Source organism: Phocoena sinus, chromosome 2 (assembly GCF_008692025.1).
Source record: "Phocoena sinus isolate mPhoSin1 chromosome 2, mPhoSin1.pri, whole genome shotgun sequence".
Classification (NCBI taxonomy): Eukaryota; Metazoa; Chordata; class Mammalia; order Artiodactyla; family Phocoenidae; genus Phocoena; species Phocoena sinus.
Genome location: NC_045764.1, coordinates 31,357,920 through 31,380,928, shown reverse-complemented (window position 1 = coordinate 31,380,928; position 23,009 = coordinate 31,357,920). Strand labels below are relative to the sequence as shown.

The window sequence follows — 23,009 nt, the reverse complement described above, 5'->3', positions numbered from 1 at the left end:
AAGGTGGACCTCAGACAGTTCTTGTCAAGAAGGGACTGGACAGGACATCCTCCATTTCCTGTGAGTTACAGACGCTTTTGACACACCTCTATAAACAGAAGTCTCATCACTAATACAGTGAGTTAAATCACCAACACAGCAATTAAGCACAGGAAGGACGTTGCCAGCCACTGCATCTGCCCCTCTCAGTTGGGGAGTCACCGTGTCCCGCAGACCACCCTGCTTAAACCACTTGGACCAAGAGACAGAAGGTCCTCTGGCCCCAACACCAGACTCTCTTTTCTGGACCATAAGCATCAGACGATGAGGCCAGCACTGGGGCAGTGAGCGTCCAGGAGTCCTTTACTGAAGTACCAGCAGGAAGCCCTCTAAGAAGCGCGCTGCTCGGGGAAGTCACCATCTCCTGATGCCGGAAGTGTTCCCGCACAGGCCAGGGACAATGTGAAAGCGAGAGAGAAGTGCCGTCCCTTTCTCCCCAAAGCTTCTATGGTGGGATTGACTCCTGGACCCTTGGACCTTGTACTTTTCTTGCTTCTTGGATTTTGTTTACGTTATTCCGCTGGCCGGCAAGGACCCCGCTCTCTGATCCACCTGCCCAAACTCCACCCGTTCGACACCTACGCTGAGTTGCATCCTTACTGTAAGAAGAATCCGTCTTTCCCCACCTCAGCCCTTGTGGAAGTAGCAGGACATGAGGAAAAGAGCCGACCCTTTGAAAGCAAACAGACCTGGATTTCTCTATCCCAGCTTCTGAGAGGACTACCCCTGTGACTGCGGCCAAGCACACATCGCTGTGGAAGGGATGCTCTGTTCGTCGCTGGTAACAGTGAGCACCCATTCTGCACGGCTGCCATGCCTGGATGCACAGAAAGGGCTGGGAGGCACCATCTTCCTTTCATCTTTCTAAACAAACTTCATATACAATCATTCCTTAACTTACTAAGTTCTAACTTGCAACTATTCCCTATTACATTAATATTTTATTGCTATTTCTACAATTCCTATCAAGTCCTCATCTACACTGAACTTGTTTTTGATTAACGTTTTTTTTACTGGAAAATAGTTGATTTACAATGTTGTATTAGTTTCAGGTGTACAGCAAAGTGAGTCAGTTATACATACACATGTATCCACTCTTTTTTAGATTCTATTCCCATAGAGGTCATTACACAGTATGGAATAGAGTTCCCTGTGCTATTCAGTAGGTCCTTATTAGTTATCTATTCTGTATATAGAAGGCAAGACCATTACCTTGTGCTTCTTTGTGTCCAACTCCTCACACAGTCTCCATGTCTTGTGTGATGTATTTTAGTGCAACCACAGGCTCTAAGCCTCATCGCTTGATGGTTCTGAAACCGACTGTGTGCTGACCATGTCCTTTATGTGTCCAGGCAGACACAATAAGGAACTGGCTACAAGTCAGAATCAGCCCAAGGTTACACATATAAAGGTCATCTACTGAAGGGCACCAGGAGACACGTAACCAAGCCTCAGCAGTGAAGCAAACTCTGCTCTTCTGGAAACATCTATAAAGGTGCCCACAACTGGAGCTACTAAGGGGTTTATCATAATCAAGACATTGACCATGGACTGAGGGTCCAGCTTTCTACAGCTCCCCTCACGGCACATTAACCAATGGACATGGGTACAAGTACACCACCCAAGCCGCAGGTAAAGATACACATAGAAAGTGTCTAGGACTCCATCCAAGGCAGGCACGGGGACACCTGCCGGTGGTGGCCCACCCTCCACGAGGTCCTGAGCTCCCCAAGACGGGCCCGTGTCCTCAGCGCCCTTCCAACAGACCTCGCCGCTCTCTGGTCTCTGCCCTCTTGGGAGAGAGTAACATTCCCCAGGCTGGGCTACAGAACAATTCACTCTTTCTGAGAAGATTCTCAACAGTCATTCAGAGGTAACAACCAGGGAAAAGCCTATTTAAATTGTTTCCAGGGCAATTCGATGCATTTAATTCATTATGCTTTCAAGCACACAACTACCTTACCAGGTATCTCTGTCTACCTTGTTTTTAATCTTCCTGTCCAAGCTCATGATCTCTTGCAAAAAGCAAGTTTTATTACATTTTCATTTAAGAATGTGTCTGATGCATTTCTCCAAAGAAGACATACAGATGGCCAAGAGGCACGTGAAAGGATGCTCATAATCACTGATTACTAGAGAAATGCAAATCAAACTACACACTGGTCAGAATGGCCATCATTAAAAAGTCTACAAATAAAAAATGCTGGAGAGGGTGTGGAGAAAAGGGAATCCTCCTATACTGTTGGTGGGAATGTAAGTTGGTGCAGCCAGCTGAAAAAAATGGAAAACATTATGGCGGTTCCTTAAAAAAACAAAAAATAGAGCTACCATATGATCCAGCAATCCCACTCCTGGGCATATATCTGGACAAAACTATAATTTGAAAAGATACACATACCCAAATGTTCATAGCAGCACTATTCACAATAGCCAAGACATGGAAGCAACCTAAGTGTCCATCCACAGATGAATGGATAAAGAAGATGTGGTGTATATATACACAATGGAATACTACCCAGCCATAAAAAAAGAATGAAATAATGCCATTTGCAGCTACATGGATGGACCTAGAGATTATCATACTAAGCGAAGTAAGTCAGGCAGAGAAAGACAAATATCATATGATATCAATTGTATGTGGAATCTGAAATATGACACAAATGAATCTATCTACAAAACAGAAACAGACACACAGACCTACAGAACAGACTTGTGCTTGCCAAGGGGAAGGGGGGTGGGGAGAGAAGGATTGGGAGTTTGGGATTAGCAGATGCAAACTATTATGTACAGGATGGATAAACAACAAGGTCCTACTGTATAGCACAGGGAACTATATTCAATATCCTGTAATAAACCATAATGGAAAAGAAAAAAAAGAATGAGATGGATCAAAATAAAGAAATTTATACTGAAACGTGATTTAAGCAAATATCAACAAATGTCATGTTGTAATAAAAATGAGTATTTTTTCAATGACCATTTCTAATTTCACTTGGCCTTGAGTGGTTTCATTATGCTATAATTTAATTAGTCCATTTCAGTCTCCATTTTCTGGTTAGACATGTTCCCCTGATTAAATTTAATACTATTAGTAAATTTAAAGACAAGTGTATTAGTCTATTTTCATAATTAAGATGGGGGCTTTAGATACTTCACCTGCTGTATTAGCAGCGTAAAATATTGCCTTATAAATACGGGTATACCCTAATTCCTTCTCGTCCTCAGCACTAACAAATGAAGCCTTCATCTTTAATGGGATCAAGCAAAATACATTCTTTTGAATGTATTCAAGAGGTCATGATCTTGACTGTGAGAATCCCCCTTAGTGGATTTATAACGAATTTTCTGAATAAATAATGACTGCAAATACATTTACATGAAACATATTAACCTTTAACTCACCTAAAATTTTAAATAGCGTATTAAAGTTATATTTGTGCTCAATTCAACGGGCTTGAAAGAAAGCCCTACAGGTTTCCTACATCTCATATTAAAGGTTAAAGTGATTCATACATTTTTTTCCACAAAATATGGCCAAACATACAAAGCTGAAGGGAGACCAGGACTGAATTTCTGATGTGCACATCAGGAAACCTTTTTGCTGGTACAAAAATTCAAAAATACTTTAAAAAAGAAGTTGATATATGCAGTGTAAGATTTTAAGCTTCCTTACATTGGACAATGATCGCAATAGCAATGAAGAGAGAGAAAAACCCTCATCCAGGCGGAAGTTCGTTCATCATTCCCTTCCAATTCCTTGGCTTTTGCATGTGTCATTAAATATTGCAGTCGAAAAAAACAAAAAACCAGAATCCAAGCAGAATGGAAAGGCAATCAAAAAAGGCAATTTTTCTTTTTCATCAGTTGCCTGAAGGCATCCAGCAAAATAGAAATTATGGTAAGAATCAGTGATTTACACCTGAGTATAAATATATAGGAACTAATTATCAGACCCCTATTACTATCACTTCTGGTCTGGCTCCAGTGAATTAGGTTCCAATGGACAGGAGATATTCTGGCCGGTGCACAGCAAAGTCGGAAGCTCAGTAAGGCTCCTGGCGCCACACACCGGACTCACCAGGGCTAGAAGCCTCCCTGCAGCTGAAGAAGCTCCCAAACACCTGCTGGAATGAATGCAAAACTAGGGAAGCCCCCATTTGAAGAAAGCAAAATATGAAAGAACAAAAAAGTCCTCCATTTGGCAGCTTCTAATGGAAAGGAAACCACGAAATAATTAACTGGACGTGAGAGTGTTTTATTTGGTCTGATCGTAAGTGCAGTGAGTCTCCATCTGAGGTGTTAATAAGGAAGCTGAACGATGCCTCAGTCAGTAAAGAAGGAGGTTTGTTGTTGTTGAATTTAAAGGACTCGAGGAAGGTGGCAGCCCAGCGAGGAGGACAGAGCCCATGGGCCAGGCGGCTTGAGCTGGTGTCACCCACTGTGGATGCCCCACATTGTCCCGGGTCCCATCCCTCCTCCTGGTGTAAGGCGGGATGACAACAGAGGTGCCCCCGGCATCAGGAGAACGTCGGGGCAAGAACACTTGGAAAAGGCCAGGCACATGGTGTGTTCTACATCCGCGCATGTCAGTATGGAAGCCAAACGGAGATGATGCAATGGCCCTGGAGCAATGGTTTTCCACGTGCCTCGGGGGGTTCAGCAGGATGGAGAAGCTCCAGAAGCTCAGAAACACATCACCTGGGGGACAGCTGAGCGCTGCCACCGACCAGCTGCACAACCCTGAGCGTGACTAACCCTGGCAGCCCTCACATCATAGAGCGGCACTTAGGAGAGCCTCTGGACCACAGAGGGTGATGGATGAGTGTCAGCAATCGTGGCTGTGATCATCAGCATCACCATCTGTCCGGGACATGCACGGCCTGAGACACTGCTGACCTTCACCATGGACACTGCAGACGGAGACAGAGGGAGGGAAGGCAGCTTCACCTGGGGGAATAAAGTCATGTGCGCCTTCCCCAGCTGCTTACCTCCCCAGCAGCCTGCACCAGATCCTGCCCGTCCACCTGGAGCTCCCCTTTCACAGATCCCAAAGACGGCCTTGGCCTTGTGGGGCAGGCTCAGCCGGGCGGGGGAGTAGGAACTGCTGCCCACCCCAAACAAGAAGACAGGAGACACCCAGCAACCAGCCACCAACTACCTCCGCTCGTCCAAATGGTCCTTCTTCTGTAAGTACGAACAGGAAACCAAAGATGCCACTCGTCTGAGGAACACTAATCTCATGAATAAGGACCTAAAGGAGTCGAGACCAACTGGCCAGTGCGGGGAGCTGAGAACACGGGGAGGCAGGAAACCTGATGAACAAAATTCCAATTAATATTAGGAGGTGACGGCACCCCTAGAGCGCATGCTTCCTAAACTGCCAACACGGTGCTGAGAAAAAGCAGCAATTAGAGAACAACAGAGGATTCTTTGAAAGCAACACAGGTGTCGTCAAAATGAAAAATTCAGCAGGCGGGTCAAGCAGTAGCATGGATGTGGCTGAGGCCCAAACTAGTCATCTAGAAAATAAAACAAGAAATATCCCAGCAAGTACAGAAAAAGAACATGTTAGAAAATGTTAAGAATTCTATGCCATCAGTTTATCTGCCTGCAGCAGGTAGAATATCCTTTTACCTACTCTGAGTAGCATAAACTCCAGAAGGCTGAGAAATACACAGGAGAGATATAATCAATAATCAATGAAAGAAATTCCCCTGGAAAACTTTTCTTGAAATATCCAATAGACAAACAATTAGCTCTATTACAACACTTCACTACCGTGTGTTGTAACCAGATATAAAATCAACACACAATTGTCTTTCCAGAAATTCTAACAGAAAACATATTCCCATCTCTCAACATTATAGATGTAATTTTCCTAGAATGCAATCACAATCAAACTCAAATCATTATCAGCTGAGAACTTTACAAACTGATTTTAAAATTTACTGAAGAGAAAAGGCACAGAAGTAGCCAAGAAAATTATGAAAAAAATCAAAGAGCAATTTATTATAAAGCTAGACTAATTAAAACATTGTAGTATTGGCTTAGAAATGGACCAACAGATTCATGAAATAGGGATTAATAAACACACCCATGTCCATAGCAGCAGGGAGGGGACACTTCAAATGCAAGGAGAAATATTGAACATTCAAAAAATGGTGTTGGGGCTTCCCTGGTGGCGCAGTGGTTGGGAGTCTGCCTGCCGATGCAGGGGACACGGGTTCGTGCCCCCGTCCGGGAAGATCCCACATGCCACGGAGCGGCTGAGCCCGTCAGCCATGGCCGCTGAGCCTGTGCTCCGCAACGGGAGAGGCCACAACAGTGAGAGGCCCATGTACCACAAAAAAAAAAAAAAAAAAAAAAGCTAACAATTCTGTGTTTTTTTAAAAAAGGCATTTCATCAAAAATTAAAAGACAAACAACAGACTGGGATAAAATATTAGTCACCTGAAGTGGAAAATAATTACTATATTAAGAAATCCCACAAATTAATGACAAACAGTCTTACAGAAAAATAGACAGAAGATGTAAACAAGCACGTCACAGAAAACTTCAAACGGGCAATGAAATCTTGTTATTTGTTTCCTTTCTGTCTTATCTCATCTATTCATCGTCTAATTTTTCCTTTATTTTCTGTCTTCTTTTGGATGAACTGGGTATTTTTTACGACTCCATTTTATTTCCTTTGTTAGCTCATTAGCCAAGTCTTAAAAAAATTTTTTTTAATGTTGGTGGTTGTGTTTGGGCTTATAGTATATATATTCACCTTATCACAGCTCACCACAGAGCTTAAGAGCCTTACACTGTATATAATTCTATCTTCCTGCATTTACACATTTTTTCCATATATATGTTATAAATTCCATAATATCTTGGCGTGATTTTCTTCATACTTCTTGTTCTTCGTGCACATTGAGCTTCTCAGATCTGTGGGCTCATAGTTTTATCCAATTTTGAAAAAACATTTCAGTATTATTTCCTCAAATAGTTTTTTCCTGTCCATCCCCACTATTTTAGGTACCCATTCCACGGATATGAGTCTTCTCGAAATTTCCCCACACAGCTCACTAATGATTTTTCCATTTTTCTCAAAATTCTTTTTTCTCTGTGTCCTGCATTTTGGAATAATTTCTAGTACAATGCCTTCGAGTTCACTAATCCTTTCTTATCTCTGATCTAATCTGTTGTTCATCTTGTCCAATGAATTTTTTCTCCCACTGTAGTTCACTGGAAGTTCAACTGGTCTTTTTTATACTGTCTCTACTTTTAAACATCTGCAATACAGTTACAACACCTGTTTTAATATCTTCATCAGCTATTTCTAACACCCAGGTCAGTTTTGTATCGGTTTCAATTTGTTAATTTTTCTCATATGTCAGGTTGCATCTTCCTGTTTCTCTGCGTGCCTAGTAATCCGATTATGCATGCTGCCTTGGGTGGATAATTTTGCATTCCTATGAACATTCTTGAACTTTGCTCTGGGACGTGTATAAATTACTTGGAAATGGTTTGATTCTTTTGGATCTAGTGCTCAAGATTTGTCAGACGGGACTGGAGCAGCACCGAGCCTGGAGCTTATTATTCCCCATAACGGAAGCAAGATTCTGCTGAGTATTCTACCTGCTGTCCCAACGAATCATGAGGTTTTCCAGCCTGGGCGGTGGGAAAGCCCTGCTTTTGGTGCCTGGCCTTCTAAGCCTCTCATTGGTTCTTTCCTGGCCTCACCTGCAAGAGCTGATCTGTATCAGCCGAATACTGGTAAGGGATCATCTGTGGGTCTCCAGGACTTTTGTAAGCTCTCAGGCACTTGTCCTGAAAGCTCTACCCACCCTGAAGTCCCGGCCCCTCAGCTTGTTCTCCTTAACTCAGCTAGTGTGCCAGGCTCTGCCCAGACTCCCCCTACCTGTGCTGCAGCCTGGGGACCCTTCTCACAGCTGGACACGGGCAATCTTAGGACTTACCATGGATGGTGGGGCATCAAGGTAGAAGGGATACACTGTTGAATCGGGCCGAGGTTAGTGAAATGGGCCCACCAAGCAGAGATTCTGGCATTCAACATCTTAGCTGGAGGAATTAGGAAGGATTCTCGCTGTCTGTTTGGCTCAAATACGAACCCCAAGGTGGGCTGCACTAACTGAAGTTGAAATGCCAGACCTTCTAGGTATATCCTCGAGGGAGGAACTTAAAGGCTGGGGGAGACTGGAATGACAGAGTGCACTCTTCATGTAAGACCTGCTCACCCGTCCCAGAGGATCCCGAGGACACAGCTTCCACCACGGCGCTGAGAATACATCTGTGAGGGGAGCCCCAGCACACTTGAGGAGCCCTGAGGGACTCTCTTCTGTAGATCAGAAACTACAGTAGACGTGCCTGTGCTGCCATCAAACTAGGATCCCCAAGTGCATGAGGATTCTGGGATCCCAGGGCGGCAGGGGCCGAGTGGTGGCACTTCATCACCAAAGACCAGGTGGGTGTGGTTAGGGTGGTGGGCAGTGGGGCCAGAGCAGCGGTTCGAAGAGTCTGACTCACAGAGATGCTTGGTGTTGGCTCACAGAGGTTCTGCCTCTCAGACTGAACCCTAACGGATATACATTCCCATCGGGGTTGATAAAATTTAGCAATAAAAGTAAACCACTATCTGAATAAACCAAAAAGTCAGACTCCTCAACCACTATAACATAAAACACAAACAGTACTAAACACATCACTCTATATGACACTCTGATTCCTACAGATTAGTACTTTTCAAAATATGTCTACTTTGCTCTTAAAAAACTATACCAAATACACTGTAATTCGTTACATATAAAAATAAATTCTAAAAATGTTTTCAACCCCGTGGTTATCAGTTTCTCAATAGTATTAGTTATCACAAATAATCTAGTGGCCAGGTCAGCACTACCCATTCAAGTTTTTTTTTAAGTGTACAGTAGCCCCCCCTTATCTGCAGGGAATACATTCCAAGGCCCCCAGTGGATGCCTGAAATGGTAGATAGTACGGAACCCTGTACATATCAATATGTACCCGTGGTAAAGCTTAATTCGTAAGTTAGGCCCAGTAAGAGATTAACAATAATAATAATAAAACAGAATAATTATAAAAATAGACTGTAATAAAATTTATGTGAATGTGGTCTCTCTCTCTCAAATATCTTATTGTACAAATGTAATGCCTTCTGCATCTTAACTAAGTGCTTATAGTGTACTATGGCCATACCTTTTGCAGTTGAGGAGTGACAGCAAAACTAGCACAAATTTCTTTTTCCTTCTTCACAGTTTCACAGAGAGAAGGTTTGTTCTCACTGTAGATCTTGGCAAACTCAGCATACGAGTTTTCTTTCCTTATTAAGTCTAGCACTTTTACAGCTTCTCTCTGGTGTATCCAGATTGCCAGCATAACTACTCTTGAGCTTTGGGGCCTTTATTAAGTAAAATAAGGGTCACTTGAATACAGCACCGAGATACTGCGACAGTCGCTCCGATAACCCAGATGGCTACTGAGTGACTAACAGGTGGGATCCGCTGGACAAAGGGACGATTCACATCCCAGGGGGGTTGGAGTGGGATGGCATGGGTTTCACCACAATACTTAGAACAGAAAGAAATTGAAAACTTATGAATTGTTTTTTTTTTTTAATTTAAAAAAATTTATTTTACTTATTTATTTTTGGCTGTGTTGGGTTTTCGTTGCTGTGCGCTGGCTTTCTTTAGCTACGGCAAGCGGGGGCTACTCTTCACTGTGGTGAGCGGGCTTCTCACTGAAGTGGCTTCTCTTATTGCAGAGCACGGGCTCTAGGCACGCAGGCTTCAGCAGTTGTGGCTCGCGGGCTCTAGAGTGCAGGCTCAGTAGTTGTGGCGCACAGGCTGAGTTGATCCACGGCATGTGGGACCTTCATGGGCCAGGGATCAAACCCGTGCCCCCTGCATTGGCAGGCGGATTCTTAACCACTGCGCCACCAGGGAGGCCTTTATGAACTGTTTACTTCTGGAATTTTCCATTTAATATCTTCAGACTGCAGCTGAGGGTGGGTAACTGAAACCGTGTAAAGTGGGACTGTGGATGGTGGGAGGGGGCTCCTGTACTACCTGTGATTATGTGTGAGACTGTTTCCAATATTGATACATGTATAAGCAATCAAAAGACATGTCACTGAATCTTTCCAAAAAATGAGCCAATCAGAGCTATACAATCTGAATCTTAATTGGCATCTAGCGTAATGTAGAACCTTTTATAGTTTGATGTAAGGAAGACAATTATCTCAATCATAGGAGACACTTAGCACATAGAAGAAAATGAATGAAAAAAAAAAGTGAACATACGTATTCTCTACTGGCGTAGTGCCTGCCTTGTTTCAGAATTTGGAAAGGCTCTTAGAAAATACGATGGTGAGAATGTCACAGCATCTCCCTCCTCCCCCCCTCACATCACAGGCCCCAGCTGGAAAGGGCGGCCTCCCTCCTGCCCCCATCAGCCAGCCTGCTGCCCCCACCTTGTCCTCTTTCCCAATGCAAGCCCCTCCACCACCCACAACACATCAAGTCGCTCTGGCCTGAAGCTTACACCCCCCTCCCTCACCTCACTCTGTCTGACGGGCTCAGAGTGAGGCAGAGAAAGGAGGCCCAGCAGGGCTGTGACGGGCCCACACTCACCAGCCCGTCGGAGGAGAGATATGGTCAACCGACCGAGGGCAGCCCCCGCAGCCCCTCATCAGCGTCACTCCTGGCCTCCCCCAGCCAGCCTGCGAGGCTCTTCCAACACCTCTAGGGGCAGACACCTCCCCTCAGAGAGGGCAACTTGCTCTGGTGGTCATTCGCAGGGGTGGGGCGTGTCGTGTCCCCCTGGAAATGAACCAGAACTCACAGTGGCCTCTTCAGTTTTATGCCTCAGGAAGATGGAAATGTACCATTAGAGTAAAGGATAAAAGTGGAGCTTGATATAAAATAACTATTTATCAGAGAAACACACATCAAAACTGCAATGAGATTATTACCTCATGCCCATTGGACTGGCTACTGTCAAAAAGGCAAGAAATAATAAATGCTGGAGGGGATGTGGAGAAAAGGGAGCCCTCCTACACTGTTGGTGGGAATGTAAATTGGTGCAGCCACTATGGAGAACAGTATGGATGGAGGTTCCTCAAAAAATTAATAAGAGAACTACCATACAACCCAGCAATCCCACTGCTGGGCATATATCTGAAGAAAAAGAAAACACTAATTTGAAAAGACACATGCACCCCGATGTTCACTGCAGCACTATTTACAATAGCCAAGACATGGAAACAACCTAAATGTCCATCAACAGAGGAATGGATAAAGAAGATGTGGTACATATATACAATAGACTGTTGCTCAGCCATAAAAAAGATAAAATCTTGCCAATTGTGACAACATGGATGGACCTTGAGGGTTTTATGCTAAGTGAAGTAAGTCAGACAGGGAAAGACAAATACTGTATCATTTCACTTGTATGTAGGATCTTAAAAACAAACAAAACACAAAATAAACGAACATACCAAAGCAAACAAAAACAAACACGTAGATAACAGAGAACAGAATAGTGGTTGCCAGAGGGGAAAGGGGCTCAGTGGAGGAGTGATGGATAGAAACTGGATATTTGGTGATAAGCACCCTGCAGCGTGCACAGATGTAGAAATAGAAGGCTGTACACATGAAACTTATATGATGTTATAAACCAATGTCACCTCAATAAAAAATAATTCTTAAAAAAAAGGAATTATTTAAATCAAGACTTCAAGCTATTCTAGCTGTGAGACCCTAGGCAAGATATTTTACCTTTCTAAGTCTTCCTTTTCTTCTGGAAAATGGGGATAAAAACAGTAGCTTACTCACAAGGATACTGTGTGGATAAGCTCAGCGGATCCCGTGCAGGGCTTAGCATGAAGGAAACGCCCAGCACGTGGTTCCTGTTAACAGTAGTTTGTAGGTGGACCCTACATGTTGTGGAACAGGATGAGGGGCTTGGACGCAGACGCTCGGAGGAGCCTGGGGGGAAGGAGGGCTTCCAGGAAGCAGCGAGAAGCGAGCCCTAATGAGCGGAAGGGCAGGGCAGAGGCCAGAGGGGTCGGGGAGGACCTGTCAGTCGGGGCCCACACCACACGCCGGCAGTCCAGAGGGTCCAGGTGTCAGGGTGAGGCTGGGAAGGGAGGAAAACTAAGGCCACATCAACGCTCACAGTTCAGAGAGTGAGTTTTCTGCTAACGAATCAAAAGTTGTATCATCCTGGTCAACAGACAGAAGAGTGTCCTTACAGCAGAGACAACCAGCTCTCCGCCAAGACTCTGTCCCCACCCCACAAGGTGGGCCGTCTCTGGGAGGGACCCGTCCAGGGAGGGACCACCTTTTTCAGCTTCCTTCCCAACCAGACACGCTTCGGGCCCCGTGATGAGCCCTCCCCACTGGTGTGACGTGCAAGCATGAGTGTCCCTTTCAGGCCAAGGAAGTCAAGGAGCACGTGTTTCTCCTTCCTCTCCCCCCTTCACTGAAATGCAGGCGACCCCACGGGCCTGGGGAGTGCAGGGCCACTGGTGGAAGCAAGCGGGGTCTTTGAATCTCTTGTTGGGGGAGCAGCCGCTGCCTGGAAGGCCCGCCTGGACGGGAGCAGGAAGCAGGTGTTCACGGAGTTAAGACACGAAGTCTGGGGTCTGACAGCAGCTGGTGTCACCCTAACCGACCCCTTACCTCCCTGACTCAGCAAAGCAGCCAGTTAAGCTGAGGGAGCCCTTCCTCCTCGTCTACCTGGAGAGCTGCTGGGCTGCGTGGAGCTGCGGGGTGAGCCCCTGGAAAGCTCAGCTGCAGGGGCTCCCGCTGGGGCCACCCTCCTTGGGTGAGGCCCCGAGACCCACCCTACTGCTGCGGGCCCCCCCCCACCCCAAGGACACACCGGCGCCACCTGCACCAGGAGTCCTGACCCCTCAGCAGGCAGGAGCACGTGCATCCTTCGCGGTAAGATGCCCAGTCCCGAGAAGCTCCGTCCCAGGGTAGGGCTGGGGCAGGCGTGCGGTGGCCGGGGGACGGGTGCCCTTTCTCCCATCCCATGCACCCACCCGAAGGAGGGTGGCTTTCCTCTGTGCAGACGCCAGGCTGAGGGCCTACTCTCTCTGCCCTGCACGGTGTGGGTAGGTCAGGAGGGATGGGCCGGTTGTCCCCGTTTCCCTGAAGGGGACCCACAGCACAGCCAAAACGTCAGGCCCCACGGCCCAGTGTCTGCCGCCACTTGCCCCTGCACAGAAGAGTCAGCGTCTCGATACACAAGCCGTGATTTACTTTAAAATAATCCAGCAAGGGGCTTAGATGAAACAGGACCAGTCAATGTTGATACCACTGAGGACGGATAGGGGTACACGGGGTTCATTATACTAGTCTCTCTACTTTGGTGAATATTTGAAAATGTCAATATAAAAAAATTTTAAGGAAATTTCTCAGTATTTTGTACAAGAGGAGGCCCCCTGAATTAAACTACCCCTCCCTCCCAGTGCCTTTTCAGGATGTCATGATTCCCCTCACGAAGGAGGAGGTGTTTACAACAGACAAGATTTGTGGGGTTTTTTTTCTATTTCCATTAATATTTAGTATGTCATTATCTCCAAGTCTAATCACTTAAAGAAGAGATTTTAAATAATTGATTACTACCTAAGAGGAAAAACTCCATGCCGTCTTTTTCATTATCCATCAAAACCCAGAAAACCTCTCCGTGCAGTCCTGACGTGGACACATAAATATATTAATGCACATGCTGAGAAGAACACACGTACAAATCAATAGACATAAATTCACTCTGGGTACTTTCAGATGGAAAAACCATCATCCTCTTTCCACCCCCACCGTGTGGCGTCTTCCTCCCCAGCATGAGGCCTGACCCCATGAGAGAGGGCTCCAGGGGCACCCCTTTCTTCCTTCTTCCAAAGAAACATCTATGCGAAGAAATACCTCAGAGTTTCACAGTCTCCAAAACACACAGAAAGCTAACATTTCTCGAACTCGGATGAGCTACGTCCTCTTGTGTGATCACCCGTAAGCATATGCATGTGCGTGATTGTGTTTATCAGTCTAGAGAAAACGCTTGCACCTACACGTATTAAAATGCCTTTGTTGGTGGCATGTCCTCCAAGAGGGCACAACACCGAAAAACAGGAAGAGGATGGCCCATGAGTGCCTGTGGAGGGGGCAGCAGGGCGCCCGTGGTCAAGATGAACGCGCCTTGAAAGCACTCACACCTCCGCGGGCAGAGCCCTGCTCCATGGCCGCATGGGGACCCGGGTGCCACTTACCACGAGGGACAGGGGCCTCTTCCAGGAGACGACGCCGATGAGTCCCGACAGCAGCACCTGGAACAGAGGGAGCATGGGGTGAGGAGCCTCCCAGGACTTTTCTAGAGCACAGCACGCAGGCAGGAGCGGGTCACGGTGGTGGGTCTGTCCCGCCCGACAGTCACACCTGCAGCCACCACGCGGGCCCAGAGTGACCAGCTCGCAGGGATGCCGAGAGCAGACGCGCTTTCTGAACGAGCCTCCCACCCACCGCTGGGCCCTCAGCCTTATCCCCCCAGGTCCTGAGAGATACTTGCTGTGTGATTTAACATCACAGACAGCAATGAACACACTACTTTGGGGAAGGCGGTGCTGTCCCCACTCACAGGTCACCCGCAACCTGCACAGCGGCCTGAAGGCTCTCTCTGTTCTCCCACACCTGGGAGCCCCCCCAGCCCCTACAGGGGTCTCCCCTTCACTCTCACCCCACTGAGGAGGCTCCCTTGCTGTCCACACTGGCTCTAAGCTGCCCGCCCCGGCCCAGGTCAGCCCTGCCCGACCCCTGGCCCCCATCCCGCCAAGCGTGTCCCCCCAGAACCTCCCCAGCAGTGCCCCCTCCGCCCTGGCTCCCCTGTCGCCCTGTGTCTGCCGACTCCCGGGAGAACAACCCTCGGCTCCTGGCCCACCCTTCTTCCGGGCTGCCCCCCAAGCCCACGTCAGACCCATGTTTGCTGATCCCCATATTCCCAGTCTCCTTGTGTCCAGGCAGGGCCACCGGACCACAGAGACACAGCTGCACCCCGCACCCACTGCCCACCGCAATCTGCCTTCAGAGGGGTCGCTGGATGCAACAGACAAGGGCCGTTACCACCTTGACTTTCCACAGTGGGCCTGGGCCAGGCAGTCCGGGACCAGGCTGGAGGGGCCGGGCTGCACTTCCCCTGGGATTCCAAAAGGACAGACCCCAGACCCGGAGCAGAACACGCAATTGAACAGACCCACAAGGTCCCGTTGGTGACAGAGCCCAGTTCACCCTCCGGCACCTCTGCACTGAGCAGGACCGAGTCTTAGACCCTGCAGCCTCCACCCACCCAGTGCCGTGCTGGTCTCAGATGTCCAACAACACCCGGACCAGTTGTCTTTATGTGAAAGGCTTTAAACCTTATTCACACACACACACTTAACAGAAAAGAATGAATGAAGAGCTTCAGCATGCTCTGCTCCCCAGCCTGTCACATCTACCTTCTCTCTTCAGGGCACGTACCTCTTCCGAACGCAGCCAGTGCTGCAAATGTTAGACAACCGTTTTCCCACCTCCCGAGTCTCCTCTCTCTGTGATGCCGCCCAGCTCCAGCTGCAGCCGTCACAGAAACCCTGGGCTGCTGTTCCCCACCCCCCTGCCCCACGGTCTCCGAGGTCAAGTCTCCATCATTCTTCTCCATGTGCCTCTAAAGCCGCTCTCTCCCCTTCTGCACCCAACACTCCACCAATCAGAACACCTTCTCTGGTGTCGAATTCTTCCTCCTCAATGGACACACGACTTCCCCCTAGTCATCTTCCGTTGGACTGAGCTGCCATTTCTCCTAAGGATAGGCTGTCGGGACTCTCACCATCACCTCATGCTGGAGAGCGCACACCCTAACCTCTTCTCTCCACCTCCAAACCTTCTTGTGGAGAATCCAAAACTTCTGCCAACTCCGCCATCAACATCTGAGCTCCTGGCGCGTTCAGGAGCCGCAGTCGTGAAGCTGGGTGGGCTCTTCCTCTTGACACCTCTCCTCCCCCTCTGCTTGCCCTCGCTCTCATGATTTACCTGCCTGGACGGAGTGCTCAGCCACTCACTCACCTCTGCCCCTCCACTGGAACTGCGCTGGACGCCTCTGTCAGGTGAATGTCACCTCCCTGGACGGGCAACCAGACCCACACAAATCCGGTCCCTGCTTTCCCACCAGCCACCACCCTAAGTGACCCTCCACTCATGTCCTGGCCACTTTGGGCACCAAAGCCACTGCATTTCTCAAACACGAGCCCTGGAACGGAACCCCTGCAGGCTGTCTTCCCTCAATACTCAGCACTCCCCTCCTGTCACCGCCCACCTCCTGGCCCCCTGCCTCAGCCCCACCCCTTTCTCTTCCTTCAGATGATGGCCAAGCTCTGGGTCTGAGCTCTGACCCCACCATCCCCCTAGGATGGGGCTTCCACAGTGTCCTCTGTCTGCCCTTCACACCAACACTGGCCACGCCCAGACTGAGGCTGGAGAGAGGATGAGAATTCTCAGACTATCTCCCAGAAGATGTCCACTTACGCTCTGCCTTCTCCTTCCCATTTCTACCAGATGAAATTTCACCCATCCTTCCAGACGTGGCCCAATGCCTCCTCACCCAGGAAGGGCCTAGGAATTCGAGAGTGCATGGGGCCCCACTGAACTCCCAAACCACCCCAGACCTCTCAAGTCCTCTCTGATACGCACAGACAGAACTCCATCTTCTAAGCTGAGGCTGCTAAAACTATCAAGTCTCTACAATGACCAGGCCACTTACAGCAGGGATTTTACTGGACCTCCGAAGAGCAGGGGTTTCTAAACACAAAGGAAGTTAACAGCACTTATCTTAGGCCACAGTAAAAATTCTTGACATTTCCCATCTTCATCATGAAGTTATAATTCCACAAATCCCCTCAAATAATTTTACTTCCAACAAACATGGACTATTTGCTTCTTGAAGATAATTTACATTTCTAAATATCAATAATAACTATAATTGGGAATGGATCCAAGTCCCCTATGCGAAGGCAAAGAATAAAACCATCAAGCGCAATGAGGCATGGAGATCCCGACCTTGTATAATGCCTTCCCCTTGAGTGTGAGTAGGATGTGCTATTCTGTGACCCTCCCCAGGGACAGCATCTTGAAATGATGTTGCCCTGGCAACACCTTGACTGCAGCCTTGTGGGACCCTGGCCAGTTGACCCTACTAAGCCATGTCCAGACTCATGACCCAAGAAATCTGTGAGATGGTAAATGGGTGTTGTGTTAAGCTACAAAGTTTGCAGAAATCTGCTCTGCAGAAATAGAAAACAAATTGCCAGGGACTGAATGTCTGTGTCCCCCACAAACCCATATGGTGAAGCCCCAACCCTCAATGTGGTGGTATTTGGAGGCAGGACCTTCAGGAGGTGATTAGGGTTAGATTAGGTTGTGAAGGTAGGGCCCCCATGATGGGATGGTGACCTTATAGGAAGAGAAGGAGAGAGAGATCTCTCTCTCCACATGTACACACCATGGAAAGGCCACATGAGGACACAGAGAAGTGAGCTGTCTACAAGCCAAGAAGAGGGCCCTCCCCAAAACCTGACCATGGCAGCATCCTGATTGCAGACTTTCAGCCTCCAGAACTTCAAGGAAACACATTTCTGTTTAATCGGCCCAGTCTATGTTAATTTTTTAAATTTAATATTTATTTTATATTGGCGTATAGTTGATTTACAATGTTGTGTTAGTTTCAGGTATATAGCAAAGTGATTCAGTTATACATATACACGTCCATTCTTTTTCAGATTTTTTTCCCATATATGTTATTATAGAATATCGATTAGCACTCCCTGTGCTTTACAGTAGGTCCTTGTTGATTACCTATTTTATATATAGTAGTATGTGTATATTAATTACAAACTCCTAATTTATACCTCCCCCACCTTTCCCCTTTGGTAACCATAAGTTTGTTTTCAATATCTATAAGTCTGTTTCTGTTTTGTAAATGAGTTCATTTGTATCTTTTTTTTTAGATTCCACATATAAGTGATATCACATGATATCTGTCTTTCTCTATCAGACTTATTTCACTCAGTAGGACAATCTCCAGGTCCACCCATGTTTCTACAAATGGCATTATTTCTACGATATTTTGTTACTGCAGCCTAAGCTTACTAATACACTAACACATCCAGGGTGGGATGCTGGATTTTTGTTCCTAAATATCCCCTCTCCCTCCACGTCTGCTCTCAGGCAAAGCTGACTTCTCCGCCTCTGGTACAGAAACACCAGCACCAGCTCTAACAAGGGTGACTACGTTAGAGTGGAGGAGACTTTCAAAGACCAGATGCTGGGCTCCTCCTCCCCGGAGGATGCCTGCTCCCATCCCCATGGCAACCAGGGGAGGGGACCGTATCCCTGCTCTGAAAAGACAGGGACTTAGGTTGAACTGCTGTTTGCTCAGTCCTGGCAACAAGGCAGGACGATGTTGCATGTTCTGCCATATCGGTGATTCTGCAGGCTTACTTTGTACCACGCCTGTGAGGAACGGGGTCCTGCATCGAGCTGGCCAGTGAAATTATATCTCAAGTACCCTCTGTCCTGTTTAATTTGCCAGGATTGTTATTCAAAGTCTGCAGTTTACAAAGACATTGAAGTGGGTCAGGGAAGAGGAACAGACAATTTAGTAGTTGTGAAAGAAAAGCCAAAAAGAACAGGAAAGGCACAATGCTGCCCAGAGAGGAGGGTTCACTTTCCCAGCACCTGTGGGTTGCTGTGAGGACGCCAAGTGGCTCTTTTCTCCACTTCCCCACCCAGCCTACAGAGATGCAAGAGATAAAATTAGAAACGAGAAAGAGCTTCCTGCTGTTCAGAGCAGTGAGAGGGGATAAGAGACTGCGGGGAAGTAACAGCATCTTTACAGCAGAAGTCCTTGCCTTTGATGGGTGCTGCCCCTGTACTCCGAGGCCTGGAATAAATCAGTCCTTTAAATCTTGTCTCTGAGACTGAAAAGTTATTTCACTGACTAAAATCAGGAACTTTCTTCAGATCTTCCAATCTGGTTCAAAGGCAAACAGTAATGCAACATTTCGGGTAGTGAAGCAACTGCTTCCAGAATGCAGACTTGAAAACCAATGAAATTATTTCACAAAATATATGGCTGGCTGCCCCATAGCTACAGTGGTACCAGTTTACCACTAAAAAGCCTGCATTCACGTGTCCGGAGAAAGACCTGCTGTTGCAATAAGGGCACAGATAGTACTCTGAGCTGCTCAGAATGAAAGACGTCTGTGGGTCCCCACCTTCCAAACCTTCCAGATTGCAGGCCTGCGCTACGTGGGCCTCCTGGAGTAGATGATCCTACTTTATCCCACCTCCATTTTCTTCTCTTTCAGCCTGGTTTTCTTTGTCTGGGTCTCCCCAAGGCCACATGGCCAGGTTCCATCAGGTGTGAAGGCCCTCAGCCTCCTGAGTCCATCTCGGCTCCCGTCTGGGAAAGAGACACCTCTGCAGCCTTCCCATCCCACCCATGCCTGTGCCTCCTTCCCTCAGCACATTTCCTGCTCCCAACCGTTTGCTTTCTCTGCATATCAGTGCATCAAACTCAGAACATCCACAAGGAAAGCCACTCTCCTCAAAGGACCTTCTCCACAATAGAAAAAGAACTCTGCAGCTTTCATCTGCTTTTCATACAGTAGCAAAGCTATAAATCGATGACAAAGTTGCCCCATGAAAGAAAAAAAAGTAAAATCATATAAATGTTATAAATAACTCAGAGCTGAGATACACGCCACCTGTTCTACTGCAATGTGTGTTTCCTTAATGCAAATTAGCTCACGTACGCTGGGTACCAAACTCATGTGCCCTGGCTCTGCCCTGTAATATGTAGGCTTCTCCAGAGCTGTTTATTCTGAAATTAGGGTCGTTTCTAGACCTGACACTGGATTTTGTTATTTGATGAGTAACGTCACACATATATTATTATACTTTTAAAAATAAGTTGATTTTAAAATGTTTTAAAATAATTGGTTTCCTCTGTAATCCTGTACATTTTATTTCATGCATTTAAAAACCTCATTCTGAGAGGGACCCCAAAGACCTCACCAGACTGCTCTACCAGAAGTTAGGAACCCTTGACTTAGAAATCCTTGATTCAGTGCCGATCTTTTAATGGCAAATTCCCCTTTTTTGTTTATCTGTGTATTTCTTAACTTCACCTCATGCTTGAAGAGTAGTTTTGCTGGATACACAATCCTAAGTGGACAGTTTCTTCTCTCAAGAGCTTGAAGTTATTATTCTACTTTCCGGTTTCCACTGTTGCCATCAAGAAGTTGGCTTGGGGCTTCCCTGGTGGCGCAGTGGTTGAGAGTCCGCCTGCCGATGCAGGGGACACGGGTTCGTGCCCTGGTCCGGGAAGATCCCACATGCCGCGGAGCGGCTGGGACCGTGTGCCACAGCTGCTGAGCCTGCTCTCTGGAGCCCGCAAGCCACAACTACTGAAGCCCGTGCGCCTGGAGCACGTGCTCCGCAACAAGAGAGGCCACTGTGGTGAGACGCCCGCGCACCGCAATGAGGAGTGGCCCCCGCTCGCCACAACTGGAGAGAGCCCGCGCGCAGCAACGAAGACCCAGCGCAGCCATAAATACATAAATAAATAAATATAAATAAATCTATAAAAAAAAAAAAAAAAGAAGTTGGCTGTCGTTAAACTGCTGTTCCTTGAGGGGTGTTGCTCACTCTTTCAAGACTTTTAAGATTGTCTCCTTGCCCTTGGTGTTCTGAAGTTTCTGCATGATATGTCTACGTGTGCATTTCTTTTTCTTTATCCTCTTTGAGATGGACTGTGCTCCTGAATCTGTAAATTTATATTTTTCATTAGTTCTGGAAATTTTTAGCCAGCACTTCTTCAAATAGTTTCTCTCCTACATCCTCTCTGTCGGGGACCCCAATAGCCATATGCTGAACCTTCGTACTTCATTCTCCAAATCCCTTAGTTCTTCTTTCACATCGGCCACACCCGTGCCACTCAGTATTTCATTCTGAATATTTTCTTCAGGTGTATTTTCCAGATGACTAATTTTCCCTGTTAATCAGCTGTTGAACATTTGCATTTGTTTAGAAAAGTTCAATTGTCTTATTTTAGGTATTTAGAAGTTCTATTTTTACCTTTCCCCAAATACAGTTATTTGTTTCAGATAGTTTCTTGTTGCAGCTCATCTTTAGAATTCTGCCCATAATTACTTTAACTGTTTCACGTTCAGAGGTTCTAGAGTCCAAGGGGGTAGTGAAAGGAAGGTGTCTAAGTCTGTCCTTCATTGTTTCTGTTGACCCCCACTCACTGCAGCTGGCTTTCTTTGATGCCTGCATTCTTGGAAGTCTTTTGTTGTGAATACAGCACTTGATCTTCATCAGTGAGTTTCTATGGACCCAAAATGGAGGAATTTTTCCCAATAGAGTTCTGCCAGTAACCAGGGAGCACCCAGGATTCGCTAACACTATGGTCTCCAGGGACCTCATGGCGCAGCGTGGAGACCTCAGGATGGAGCCCTCCTGGCCAACCTCGCTGTGCAGGGGGCATCCAGGCTCAGGGTAACCTCCCTGCAGCCATGCACTGCTCTGACCGCTCCCTGCTCCCTGGACTCCAGCCACCTGCCACCGTGTGGTGTGTGTGTGTGTGTGTGTGTGTGTGTGTGTGTGTATTTGTAGGTGAGGTGGGGGGCCTCAGAGACCTGCAGTGCCTCAAGGAGCATGTCCTTTGTCCAAAACCAAGGCATAGGCAGATCGGTGTCTGGTGAGGCCCACTTCCTGGTCCATAGACAGTGGTCCTTCCACTGTGTCCTCACTTGCGGAAAGGGTGAGGGAGCTCCTGGAGTCTCTCCTATAAGGGCACTAATCCCATTCATGCGGACTCCACCCTCATGACCTAATCCCCTCACAAAGGCTCTACTCCAAATACCATCACACTGGGGACTAGGATTTGACGTGTGAATTTTAGGGGGACACAAACATTCAATCTACAGCATCCAGGATGTCACAGGTGATTTTCTAATGTATAATATAAATTACAAATATTAGTATATTTTTATATTGGTTTATATTACTTTAATTTTTTTTTTTTTTTTTGCGGTACGTGGGCCTCTCACTGTTGTGGCCTCTCCCCTTGCGGAGCACAGGCTCTGGACGCGCAGGCTCAGCGGCCATGGCTCACGGGCCCAGCCGCTCCGCGGCATGTGGGATCTTCCCGGACTGGGGCACGAACCTGTGTCCCCTGCATCAGCAAGCAGACTCTCAACTACTGCGCCACCAGGGAAGCCTTATTACTTTAATTTTATATTAATTTATACTAGTAATATAAATTACTAATGTGGTATGCAAAATATAAATTACTACAGTTGATTCCCTCTCAAATTCAAAAGCTAAATGTACCTATTAACACTAAGAAATTGGGGAAGTGGCCAAACAGCTACAGGCAAATTCTTCACAAACTTCAAAGCACAGAGATTTCCAACACTATTTAATTTTTCTCTGAGCACAGAGGGAGGAAACAAGGAAACTTTCCAAATTTTTTTTACAAATGTCAGCATAACAATTACAAGCCTGTAAAATATCAAAAGAGTAGAAAATAGACCAATTTTACTTATAAACAGAGGAACATCGATTTTTAAATAAAATGGTAGAAAATAGAATTTAGCAGTACATTTAGAAGGATAAAGAACAAGACAAGGGGTTCATGTCAGGAATGAAAAGATGGTTCACTAAGAGGAAATGTAGTCATAAAATTAATCATTAATATGATAGAAGTGAAAAATATGGTAATTCAGTAGATGTAGAAAAGGCATTTGATAAAATTCAATCTCCATTTTTTACAGAAAAAAAAAAAGTTCTTCATTTAATAAGATAAAGATGCCCACAATCACCACTTACATTTAAAATTTTTCTGAAAATAC

At 46.6% G+C, this 23,009-nt stretch overlaps 1 protein-coding gene across 1 annotated transcript in view; it reads right to left on the bottom strand.

Annotated features, from left to right (window-relative positions):
- The window catches only part of FAM189A1 (family with sequence similarity 189 member A1), a 358,843-nt gene that overhangs the window by 156,296 nt on the left and 179,538 nt on the right, over positions 1-23,009 (bottom strand). The window contains exon 2 of the mRNA XM_032624741.1: positions 14,334-14,390. Coding sequence (XP_032480632.1) covers positions 14,334-14,390 — 57 coding nt within the window. The remainder of the gene's footprint in view (positions 1-14,333; positions 14,391-23,009) is intronic.